This window comes from Medicago sativa, chromosome 7 (genome assembly GCF_051527215.1).
Source record: "Medicago sativa cultivar Bolivia chromosome 7, Bolivia_mono, whole genome shotgun sequence".
In the NCBI taxonomy this organism is placed as follows: Eukaryota; Viridiplantae; Streptophyta; class Magnoliopsida; order Fabales; family Fabaceae; genus Medicago; species Medicago sativa.
The window spans coordinates 27272815-27285908 of record NC_140755.1 but is presented as its reverse complement, the minus strand read 5'-3'; the positions used below and the strand labels follow the sequence as shown (position 1 = coordinate 27285908).

The window sequence follows — 13094 nt, the reverse complement described above, 5'->3', positions numbered from 1 at the left end:
GATCAACCTCGTTCCTCAGGAGATGTTTTCTTCCTGTCTTGCAGAGTATTGAGTAGAAGCAGGTGCAAGATTCATTAATGACAGAGCTGAAACGACCCTTTTGTAAGATACTTGATGGGTGTACCATGAACCCATGGATTGAGGCGACACACTTGATAACACTCGAGTGTGGTTTCGATCTTGAAGTGTTACCTGAAGTGTTAAATCTTCTTTTTCACCTTCTAGCGAATTGAACCATTGATCGAACCGTTCTTGGTTGACTATAAAGCGGGGATTTGGAAAACTTGAAAGGCTTTCTCATTCCTTTTAGGCATATTTTGTCTATGTAACGAGGACTATAACACCCTATATTTCCTTGTTGGATTATTGCAAACAATTATCAGTTATGAAATAAGAGTTCTATTGAAGTGATTAGTTCGGTGGGATCTAATGTCCCTTTAGATGTTATGTTGCTCCTTAATCACCCTAAAGGTCATGCATGTTATATGGTAAAAGGTCGTATATCCTATAGGTTTCCATATCTGATCACTCTGTTATTTATGTTGGGGACTTACACTCTCACATGTAATTGAAACATAATAATAGTAGAAATTTCTGGATTGTCATCTAAAGGAACCACTTTTACTTATGAATCTTAGAATTTCACCACATACCCTTCCTTGTCCCTAGCGGATTAAATGAATAGGCTTAGCCTTATCTTGCCAAGGAGAAAGAATAAAATTCATATGCAACGACTTAGAATATAATCCAAAAGTAACTCTATAATCTATTTTTATGTTCGACCACTTATCCTAAGTATGACACACTTCCTAGGGTTGTGAAAGTATTAAGCCTGATACATAAAAAAAATTAAATAGATCTTAAAACATAACTGAATAAAAGACTTGAATTAATGAAATTTAACAAAAAAATAGAGGTTCATCTTAGAACCCTAATCAATATGTCTTTAGTTATTCATGGCAACTAAATACAAATTACAAAGGAAATAAAACATACTCTAATAACAAAGATTGAGAAAATATTCCTATGTTGATGCTCTTAGCGCTTGCTTTCCTCTTGAATTGTCAAATCATAAATAAGAGTTTGTGAACGAAAGATCTTGTATTTATAGGCAAAATTCTCGTTGGGTTTGGGTTGAAAAACTATGATTTTTCTCTAAACCAGCATAGGAAAAATAGCAAAATGTTATTTTTCACGGAACCACATCGCACCCCATGTGGGTTGGTATGCCTCGTGTGTGGCAGTGGAACAGAGAGTATTTGCTCTTTGTTCCATGCACATGTGGTCTTTGGGGCACGCACACATGTTGCTTTAGCCCCCAATGCCAATTTTGCCTTTTTCTTTGTATTTGAGTGCTTTCTTCTTATAAATTGGTCTTGGGACTTAGGGCAAAATTTTACCAACTTGTAATGTCTTCAGATGCCTCTTGAATTTTCATTCCATATCTTCCATTTTTTTATGAGGTGTCTTGATTTGCCGAATTACATGATTTTACAATAAAATACGTCATAAACATCTATGAATTGCTTGGTTTAGGGAAAAACTAGAATTACATGATTCGATATGAAAACATTACAAAATGTCCCTTAAACCATGAACAACTTCTCTAAAATTCCTCTTTATTAACTCAAATCACTGCTAAAAAAGTAAGATGATAAAAAAGTTGCAATGACATTTGATATATTGAGGCTTAAGTTCATAGTTCATACCTTGCAATGCACATCTTCTCCATATTGTTTGTGTGTGTGTGTGTGAGAGAGAGAGAGAGAGAGATTTTTGTCACTAGGCTATTTGAATTTTTTTTTTTTTGCTTGATATAGATATTTGAATGGTATAAAACATATGATGACAAATATATGATTTCCGATATGATTAACGACAAATAACACCTAATGTCCACTACACAAATGTCAAAGTTAATTAGAAAATCTTCTATAAACGATGGTAAAAAGTGAGGAAAAAATATTCAAAAACAAAGTTTCAAAGAAAATCTTACACAGGCTGATGTATATAAAATGGTAGAATAAATAACTTGCGCTCATCTTTATATTTCAAGAATTCCTTAACCATGTATGCTTTGACCAATTCTTGTTCTGCTTCAATTAACACCAAGGATATTCGATGGGGGGATAAGAAGGAGAATTTCCTTGGGAAATCAGTGTCGCGCACAAACTTCTCATACATGTACCTAGAATGAAAATGTAATATTAGATACTATATATTAAATGTTTATACAAATAAAATAATTTGTTCAGTCAATTTAAAGTTATTCGGAGTACCTGATATATACGCAGACAACAGAGACACCTATTTCTGTATTTTCGAAAAACTCATACATTTGTTCTTTGGTAATGTCTTCATCATATTGTTCTTCACCAAAAATACCTTCCTCCATAGTTATCTGACGCGTATCTGAGTTTTCCATTTGCACTTTCACCAGTGATTTAAGAGCTGACACCCATGATGGACGACACTTTGTAGAGTTGGGCTTTTGATGTTTGGTTTTTGCAATATCTTGTTTTTGTCTTGTGATTGGAATATTGCTATGTCTACCCTTATTAGTGACTTCTTTCAACTTTTGTGCTTGAGACATATTTCTTGGTTTATCCTTCATGATTTTAGTGCATTCATGCAATTTTTGTGTATGAATCTAAAATATTAATTGTATAGTTAATTTAGTTAATGATTAACAAATGATTGAATAGTAAAATGAACATTTCTTGTGTATATTAATATACCTGTTTTTTTGAAGTGACCGACTCGTCACCCCTCCTAATCCCGTCATTACCATTGCCTTTATATGTTGCAGGAATCTATGTGAAATTGATTTAGTCAGTGATCAATTTATTTTTTGCACATGAGTGGAGAAATAAAGGCTATCTTCGATTAGAGACAGTATCACAACTTCTTAGAAGTACAAATTCTGCCCTCATTTCAAAGAATCACAAACTATTGTTTCTCTTGAAAGATCAATCCTATACTTATCAGTGCAAACTATAAATGAGACTAGCTAGTTACTAACTAAAATTCTTTTTGAAACCTGCTAGGAGAAATAAGTTTGTTTCAAGTAGATAACACTACACCTATAATTGCAACACACAGAGAAATAAATTGCAATCCGAATTGCACAGTAATTCATGATATAGAAGTAAAATCATCGAACATAACTAATTCGAAAAAGAAAAATCATCACAACCATGTACGATGTACGACGTTGCTAAATGAAAGTACGAGAAATTTACTTTACCTCAAGATTAAGGGAAATGAGGTTTCTTTGCCATGCCACATATGTTCCTATTGCATCTCTAACCAACCTTATATCAACAACTTCATCAGGTATGGGCAACTCTGCATCCTGTTCTAAAGTAATATCAATTGATACTTTTAAATAGCCATCAGGGAGTGGCTTATGGTGAAGTTTATCTCCCAAGATGTTGTGTACCATTCCCTTAGCGACTATGCGATAAGTAGGAGACAACAAATACAATGAACAAGGTGATATACCCTAAACCAATAATCAACATAAAGCTATTAACAAATATAATTAGCAAATTAATAAATGAAATATATACAAGTAATTAATTAAATACCTCGGGAATATTCTTCAAAACATCAATGTTGGTACTATCTTTGTCACTAGGGATACGGATATCCTGTTGACTTCTTGAGATATCTGTTCCTCTTTCCTTTTTCAATTGATCAAGGTCAGATGATAGGTTTTGAATAATGGCCAATAATTCTCTAGTACTGAGATTTTTTTCACTTTTCTTTTGACCTTTTTTAAGAACTGTTTGAGTGACCCCTATCCCCATACCCCTTACACGACCAGAATACTCACGGACATTTAATGCTTTGTTAAGTATGTCCCTACTCACGGACATTTAATGCTTTGCTTCAATATATAAAGGAGGCTGCAAGACCTGAAGAATTATTCAAGACATTATTTTGAGAAATAGAGTTTATCTAGGTTTTGAGTCTTTTGTTTGTGAGCCTTTCGTGTATCACTTTGATGCATGCTTAGGACTGTGCTTTGAGTTGTAATATTGTGCACTACTCCGAAGCTTTTAAGCAAGGAGTTAGGTAGTCTGTGAACTGCATCTAAGCTTTTAAGCAAGGTTGCATGTTGTTATGTTCTGAAGGTAACTTCTTTTTGATTGAGTCTGTAATTTAAGAATCACAGGGGTTTGTGATCAGTTGTAAGGGAGTGAGATGGGATCTCAGATCTAGGAGTTCCTAGGTTGAAATCTTGTTGGGGTAGGTCCTAGGTCATAAGTGCAAACGTGGTTTGCTGAGAGCTTTTGAATACGGACTGCACTAGTGGATTTCCTTCCTGGCTTGGTAGCCCCCAGAGTAGGTGACGTTGCACCGAACTGGGTTAACAATTTCTCTGTGCCTCTTTTCTTTCCTGTCTGTTATTTTGTTTTATTATGTTGGTTAGCTTAATGTTCTAAACATTGTGTACAACATCTGTTTACTGTGTTTTGCGTTGGAACATTGTTTAGAACATCGTAAGTCTAACATGCCAGAATTACAATTGGTATCAGAACAGGCACCCTGCCTGTTATTGGGTGAGATCCAGAAGAGATCTATTCTGGCAATATGGAGAAAGAAGGAGGTTTTGTTAACAGACCACCGTTACTGGACGGAACCAATTATGACTACTAGAAGTCACGTATGAGTGCCTATCTCAAGTCTATTGACAGCAAGACTTGGAAGGCTGTGATGAAAGGTTGGGAACATCCAGTTGTTCTTGACAAAGATGGCAACAAAACTACGGTTTTGAAGCCAGAAGATGAGTGAACATTACCTGAAGATGAACTGTCTCTTGCCAACTCTAAAGCTTTAAATGCTCTTTTCAATGGAGTGGACAAGAATATGTTCAGACTTATCAAAAAATGTGATGTTGCCAAAGATGCTTGGGACATCCTTAAAACAGCCCATGAAGGTACCTCTAAGGTAAAAAGCTCAAGGATTCAACTCCTGACAACCAAATTTGAAAGTCTGAGGATGCAAGAGGATGAGACTATACAGGATTACTATATGAATATTCTTGACATTGCCAATTCGTTTGATTCTCTTGGAGAAAAATTGTCAGATGAAAAATTGGTAAGAAAAATTCTCAGATCTCTGCCAAAGAGATTTGACATGAAGGTCACAACCATTGAGGAAGCTCAAGACGTGTCCAACATGCAGGTGGAAGAGCTCATAGGTTCTCTTCAACACTTTGAACTTGTTGTTGATAACAGGTCTAATAAGAAGGGAAAAGGCATTGCTTTTACAGCAAACACAGCTAATGACGAAGGATTGGAAGAGGGTATAGAGGATGTAGGGCTGGAAATGAGTCGAGTCGAGTCGAACTTGTCTGAGCTCGACTCGACTCAATAAGAATTAGTTCCGCTCGAAATTTGACTCGAGTTCGATACGAACTTCTTTTTAAACTCGAGTTCGACTCGTTTAAAATTATCGAACAACTCGGTTCGGCTCGTTAGGTTCAACTCGTTTGCTCGAGTAACATAATTCAAAAGTTTTTTTTTGTGTTTTTATCAAAAATATATATCTTTCCCTTTTAATATATTTTATAAAAAACAAATATTAAACTAAGATAAAAATATAGACCATGCTGGTCTTAAGACCACCAATGAAAAAAGTGGTACTGTGCTTCACAAGCGTATGCATCCACTTCTCTTTTATAACTACTCCCCATCTCTAATGCTTTTAAACTCCCCGATGTGGGACTAAATCATAGTATATGCTTGGTTAAAAGCTTCCACGGCATGTTATTAGTTTTTTCTCTCTTTCTTTCTTTTATTATAATTATTGTTAGTTGTTAATTAAATTAGTAATAATTCCTAATATTAGAGAAAGCTTGTAATTTATTAATTTTATTAAACTAATATATATATTATCGAGCCAACTCATGAACCAACCGAGTCGAACTATATAAAGCTCAAGTTCAGCTCATTTATCTAACGAACTTATTTTTCAGCTCATGTTCAGCACAATTGGTTCATGAACCAAGTTCAACGAGTTAATTGTCGAATCGAGTTCCGAACTATTGTCGAGTTGGTTCGGTTCATTGCCAGCCCTAAGGATGAGAATTTGGCGGAAGACATGGTGATGCTAGGAAGACAGTTTAACAAGATTCTCAAACAGGTAAACATCAGACCTAGAAGCAATGGGCAGAACATCAGATGGAACACTGACAGGCAATAAGGTAATCAAAGGTATGATAGAAATGAAGAGAAGAATAACCGTTACAAAGGAGTACAATGTCATGAGTGTGAAGGTTATGGTCACATCAGAACTGAATGTGCAACTTTTCTCAAGAAGCAGAAGAAGGGAATGATTGTGTCCTGGTCTGATGATGAGGGAACAAATGGGGATGTTGATAGTGATGCTGTTAAACGTGTCAGTGCTATGACTGGGAGAGTAGAATCTGGGTCTGAATTTGATAATGAAGATTCTGACCATGAGAAAGTAACTGTGTCTTATGATTATCAAGACATTCATGATACAAACACTTCCAGGCATGTGATGGAGCAGGAAGAAATCATTAAACATCTTCAAGGAGAGAGGATCGGTCATCTGGCTAAAATCTCTAATCTAAATAAAGAGGTAATGTTACTTAATTCTCAACTTGATAATGTCCTTTAACAAGTTAGAATGATGACCACTGGAACTGATGTTCTAGATAGGATGTTAGAAGGTCGAGTTATAGGTAAACCAAATGGCATAGGCTTTATACATGAACACCTGAAACAGGAACAACAAACAGTAGCTATGTTCAGGCTTTATAACACTATCATAAGGCCAAGAAGGGAAAACCAGTTAAGATAATTAAGTTTGTAGCCTCAATTAGAACAGATAATATCCCTGATAGAGGTCCAAAGTTGGAACATTCTGTACAATATCCTAAAACCGACTCAGTAAATGAGAATCTCTCTTGGAAGTGTCATTTTTGCCACAGACAGGGTCATAAAAAATCTTTCTATTATGACATGTATGGTGTACCTAGACAACATCAACCTAGTCCAACCTTGAGAGGAGTCAAGAAGGAGTGGAAACCTAAATGCTTAGGACTAATAGCCCATACCTCCTTAAGAGCATCCTCCAGTGAAGATTGGTACTTTGATAGTGGATGTTCTCGTCACATAACAGGGATTGACAACTTTCTAGGAAATGTCAGACCTTATGCCAAAAGTTATGTCACATTTGGGGATGGTGCTAAAGGAAAGATTGTGGGGATTGGAGACTTAGTTAGTGAAGGATCACCAAGACTGAATAATGTTTTGTTGGTCAAAGGGCTGGCAGCCAACCTGATTAGTATTAGTCAACTATGTGATCAGGGGCTAAGTGTAAATTTTAGTAAAACTGAGTGCCAGATCTTAGATGAAAAGAGTAAGGTGATTATGAAGGGTACTAGGTCTAAGGACAACTGTTACTTATGGATCTCTCAAGAACAGGCTCTCATATCCTCTTGCATGCTGAGCAAAGCTGAAGAGGTAAAACCGTGGCATCAAAAACTAGGCCACTTGAATATGCAAGGAATGAAGAAAGCTATCTCTCTGGAAGCAATCAGAGGTATACCCAAACTGGAAATCACTAATAGAAGCATTTGCGGTGATTGCCAAGTTGGTAAACAGACTCGAATGTCCCATCCTAGGTTGGAACATCAAGGAACTACAAAAACGCTTAAATTTCTTCATATTGATCTAATGGGACCCATACAAGTAGCTAACATTGGTGGAAAGAAGTATGTTCTAGTGGTTGTTGATGATTTTTCAAGATTCACCTGGGTGAACTTTATCAGAGAGAAATCTAATACCTTTGAATCACTCAAGGAACTTTGCATCCAACTTCAAAGAGAGAAAAATAGAGGTATTGTCATGATAAGAAGTGATAATGGGACAGAATTTGAAAACTTCAGATTTCATGAATTTTGTGCAGATGAAGGAATCATGCATGAATTCTTATCTCCCATAACACCTCAACATAATGGAGTGGTGGAAAGGAAGAACAGGACTCTACAAGAATCAGCCAGGGCCATGCTACATGCTAAACACCTTCCACTTTATTTCTGGGTTGAAGCTATGAATACAGCTTGTCATGTTCATAACAGAGTCACTTTGAGAACAGGTACTACAACTACCTTGTATGAACTATGGAAGGAAAGAAAGCCTACTGTAAAATATTTCCATGTCTTTGGTAGCAAGTGTTACATTCTAGCAGATAGAGATTACAGAAGAAAAATGGACCCAAAGAGTGATGAGGGAATTTTTCTGGGTTACTCTACTAACAGCAGAGCCTATAGAGTGTTTAACAACAGAACTCAAGTTGTTATGGAATCTATCAATGTGGTGGTAGATGATGTGATTAAAGAACCAATGTTTGAAGTTGTACCAGGTGTTAAAGCATATCCTGAAACATCTGCTCAAGAGAAAGTAATGCCTGAAACTGTTGAAGAACCTGAGACTAACTCTGAAGATACTGAGCTGGAGAATGCAGAATCAAGCAAAGGACCCTCAATCAGAGTTCAGAAGAATCATCCTCAAGAGCTCATTATTGGAGATCTAGATCAAGGAATCAGAACCAGAAGATCTAATGATGTTGTCTCCAACTCCTGTTTTGTGTCCAAATTTGAACCTAAAAATGTGAAAGAAGCTCTCACTGATGATTTCTGGATTGAAGCCATGCAAAAAGAACTAAACCAGTTCAAAAGAAGTGAAATATGGGATCTGGTGCCAAGACCAAATGACATAAATGTCATTGGAACAAAATGGATCTACAAAAACAAGTCAGATGAAAATGGCACTGTTACCAGAAACAAGGCAAGACTGGTAGCACAAGGTTATACACAAGTAGAGGGATTAGACTTTGATGAAACATTTGCACCCCTTGCCAGACTGGAATCCATAAGGTTACTCTTGGGAGTGGCTTGTATTCTAAAGTTCAAATTGTTTCAGATGGATGTGAAGAGTGCCTTTTTAAATGGGTACCTCCATGAAGAAGTCTATGTTGAGCAACCAAAGGGATTCGTTGATCCAAATTTTCCTGATCATGTGTACAAGCTAAAGAAGGCACTGTATGGGTTGAAACAGGCTCCTAGGGCTTGGTATGAAAGACTCACAAAATTTTTGACCCATCAAGGATACAAGAAGGGAGGAACAGACAAGACCCTGTTTGTTAAGAAGGACAAAGGAAGACTCATGATAGCACAGATCTATGTTGATGACATTGTGTTTGGAGGAATGTCGAATCAAATGGTTCAACATTTTGTTCATCAGATGCAGTCTGAATTTGAGATGAGTCTTGTAGGAGAATTGACTTACTTTCTTGGACTGCAAGTCAGGCAAATGGGAGATACAATCTTCATCTCCCAGAGCAAGTATGCCAAAAATATTGTAAAGAAGTTTGGGCTAGACAATGCCAGTCATAAGAGAACACCAGCAGCCACTCACTTAAAGTTATCCAAAGATGAAAATGGTGTAGCTGTTGATCAAAGTCTGTACAGAAGTATGATTGGAAGCCTCCTGTATCTTACAACAAGCAGACCTGACATAACTTTTGCTATAGGGGTTTGTGCTAGATATCAAGCAGAGCCTAAAATGAGTCATCTGGTTCAAGTCAAGAGAATTCTGAAGTACATAAACGACACCACAGATTATGGGATTCTATACTCTCACAGTGACAATTCCAGGTTGATTGGTTATTGTGATGCAGATTGGGTAGGTAGTGCAGATGACAGAAAAAGTACTTCAGGAGGTTGTTTCTTTCTTGGGAACAATCTAGTGTCTTGGTTCAGCAAGAAACAGAATTATGTGTCTCTATCAACAGCAGAAGCAGAATATATTGCTGTAGGAAGTAGCTGCTCTTAGTTAGTCTGGATGAAGCAAATGCTGGAAGAGTATGATGTTCAACAGAATGTTCTAACACTGTACTGTGATAATTTAAGTGCTATCAACATCTCCAAGAATCCTATACAACATAGCAGAACAAAACACATTGACATCCGGCATCACTTCATTAGGGATCTTGTTGAAGACAAGGTAGTAACTCTAGAGCATGTGACAACTGAAGAACAACTGGCTGACATCTTCACAAAAGCCTTAGATGTCAAACAATTCGAGAAGCTAAGGAGCAAGCTGGGTATTTGCATTTATGAGGAATTATAGCAACCAGTGTTCAAAGTGTCAGGTATTTTTAGCTACAATTTATGCTTTTATCAAACCCTTCATTTGACATATTTTATGGCTAAAAAGGGGGAGTAGATGTATCCATGTTGTATGTATCCTGACTATGTGCCTACTGATGTTGAGACATCTGATTCTGGTGTTCTGGTATTCTTTTTGTTTGTTTAGATAATTTTTTTTTGCTAGTATGCATATATTCAGAGGAGTAATAGATATGATGTTTGTGCTCCTTGAGGGGGAGTAAACTTCTGTGTCCCTGAATGTTCCTATGGATGTTGGAATATCCTGTTTGAGCTACTGAACATTGTCTGGGAATTTATTTTTCCTATGTTTCTCTGAGTAGCGTGTTGTGACAGTTGACTGTCTAGGATGTTATACGAATGTATTTTTCCTTATATGTCCGCTGCTGCAAGGCTCTGATTTTTCAAGGATGGTACCTATTTCTCCTATCTACTATTGCATGTGTTGATTTGTGAAAAATTGCGAAAGTAGGTTCAGAGATCTGTAATATACTTCTTCTATGTCCTGAAGATTATGTGTGATGACTGAAGAACTGTATTTTGGGTATCTATTTGATAATCTGAGTTTGTGAACCTTTCTTCAAGGTAGAGTTCTTTCGAAGATTGAAGGAAAGGTTGCGTGTGTTATCTCTCTGTTTTTAATTGGATTGGCCTTAATTTGTTTTAGCCAAAAATTTACCAAAGGGGGAGATTGTTGGATATTTGTATGTTGGCTTCACTTTTGCTTAAAACAAATATTCACTTCAGATGTGGAACACAATGTTCCAACATCCAGGCTTGGTCTGTATGTTCTGTGCCTTGCCCATGTTCACGCACGCGTTCGCTTGATTGAAGGAATCCACGCCAGCATGTGTTGGTCAAAACCGTATGCAGTTATGAGAATATCCGAACTATGTGATTTCCTAAGGGAATGGTGATGACTTAGGAAAGTGTTTTTAAGGTGATCATAATGTGACTTTTAATGTGCCTACTTTTTAGGAGTTTCCTTATCCGGCCATGTTGATTTAGTAATGAGTTGCCGGTTTGATCTGAAGCCTGATTGAGTTGATGACGCGCTTTGCTTAATTATATAAAGGAGGCTACAAGACCTAAAGAATTATTCAAGACATTATTTTGAGAAATAGAGTTTATCTAGGTTTTGAGTCTTTTGTTTGTGAGCCTTTCGTGTATCACTTTGATGCATGCTTAGGACTGTGCTTTGAGTTGTAATATTGTGCACTACTCCGAAGCTTTTAAGCAAGGAGTTAGGTAGTCTGTGAACTGCATATAAGCTTTTAAGCAAGGTTGCATGTTGTTATGTTCTGAAGGTAACTTCTCTTTGATTGAGTCTGTAATTTAAGAATCACAGGGGTTTGTGATCAGTTGTAAGGGAGTGAGATGGGATCTCAGATCTAGGAGTTCCTAGGTTGAAATCTTGTTGGGGTAGGTCCTAAGTCATAAGTGCAAACATGGTTTGCTGATAGCTTTTGAATACGGACTGCACTAGTGGATTTCCTTCCTGACTTGGTAGCCCCCAGAGTAGGCGACGTTGCACCGAACTGGGTTAACAATTTCTCTGTGCCTCTTTTCTTTCCTGTCTGTTATTTTGTTTTATTATGTTGGTTAGCTTAATGTTCTAAACATTGTGTACAACATCTGTTTACTATGTTTTGCGTTGCAACATCGTTTAGAACATCGTAAGTCTAACGTGCCAGAATTACACACATTCTTCATATACTTTCTGGACACTTTCATCAACCGTTCCATCCTTCTTCACACGCCATTCCCTCCACCTTAAACATTCATCAATGTCTTCTTCTTTTGATATAGTCTCTGCTAGCTACAAAATGACAAAAAATGCTTACCAATTAGAAGTATTGTTACAATCTAATACGTCATGGTATGGTTTTTGATTAGATATACTCACTATTTTTTGTGTTAAGCGAGCATATCCCATACGCCCCCTGAGGTATGGGTATTGGGGGTTTAACGCTCTCTTTCTATTTGTTTCACTCAATTCCTGTACATACAAGTAGCATTATCAAAACATGGTATTCAATTATATATATAATATAATAAAAAACACTTGTCAATTAATTATTCTAACTTTAAATTCAACAGTATTCTGTTTAGCTTTAAAAGTCTCCCATTCCTCCGGAGATATCAAGCTTTCGTAAAGTGCTGGACGATCGGCATCTACAAAATTTCCATCAGCATCTCTGAGATACTTTGTTGTTAAATAAGATCGAAAACATCAATGTAATTTACCACCAAGTTGAAGTACATATTTCTTCCGTGATTCATCAACATTAAGGAAATAACTCTACAAAATAAAATTAAAAAAATGTATAAGTAAAAGCATTTATATGCAGTCAAACATCAACTACTATTTGATACATGTATGTCCTTAAAAAGAAACTCTTTATGGGGATTCATTGATTTGTCTTTGGGGTTCCAATGATCACAAGTGATTGGAATGTGTCTACGAACATCGGCACCAACGAAACTTGCAAACGGTGCAGAGTAAGTCCCAATTGGTTGATTACGAACATTCCATGACACCTAATAATTTCATAAAACAACTGTAGGTTTGTCTAGAAGAAAGAAGCCACATATAATTTAATTTTAAACAAATTGTTGAACAACCTCAAATTTGACTCCTTTATCTCTTGCGCGGATGACATTCTTCATAAGGGTTATCCTACGCGTGATCTCACGCTCAATAGAGTTGCTTCCATCATTATGGGAGTCACTTTCCTCATTGTCGCTTTCCTCATTGTCAAGATCATAGTCCTTGTCTTCATCATAATACTCCATTGATCTGCAATAAGAAAATATAAAAAATTACATAAATGCGTTCATAGTTTAATGAACATTCATAATAGAAATACATTCATAATCATGG

At 36.5% G+C, this 13094-nt stretch overlaps 1 protein-coding gene and 1 pseudogene across 1 annotated transcript; both read right to left on the bottom strand.

Moving 5' to 3' along the window:
• Window positions 1–1889: 1889 nt before the first annotated feature.
• LOC146905292 (uncharacterized) lies at window positions 1890–3732 on the bottom strand. Its single transcript, XM_085728507.1, has 5 exons — window positions 3591–3732; window positions 3248–3505; window positions 2739–2813; window positions 2280–2650; window positions 1890–2188 (listed from the first exon to the last, which is right to left on the bottom strand). Exons 2-5 carry the CDS (start codon window positions 3443–3445, stop codon window positions 1993–1995), a joined length of 840 nt encoding a protein of 279 aa, XP_085584633.1. The 5' UTR covers window positions 3446–3505; window positions 3591–3732; the 3' UTR covers window positions 1890–1992.
• An 8174-nt stretch (window positions 3733–11906) lies between these two features.
• On the bottom strand, window positions 11907–13006 carry LOC146905291 (uncharacterized; annotated as a pseudogene).
• Between the last annotated feature and the right edge of the window lie 88 nt (window positions 13007–13094).

What these genes read in the sequence shown, in the direction of transcription:
- LOC146905292 (XM_085728507.1), bottom strand. Translation starts at nt 3,445, where the DNA reads ATGGTACACAACATCTTGGGAGATAAACTTCACCATAAGCCACTCCCT. An exon ending in TCATTTCCCTTAATCTTGAG is followed by an intron (nt 2,814 to 3,247) that starts GTAAAGTAAATT and finishes AATTTCACATAG; the next exon opens with ATTCCTGCAACATATAAAGG. An exon ending in GTTGTCTGCGTATATATCAG is followed by an intron (nt 2,189 to 2,279) that starts GTACTCCGAATA and finishes TTTTCATTCTAG; the next exon opens with GTACATGTATGAGAAGTTTG.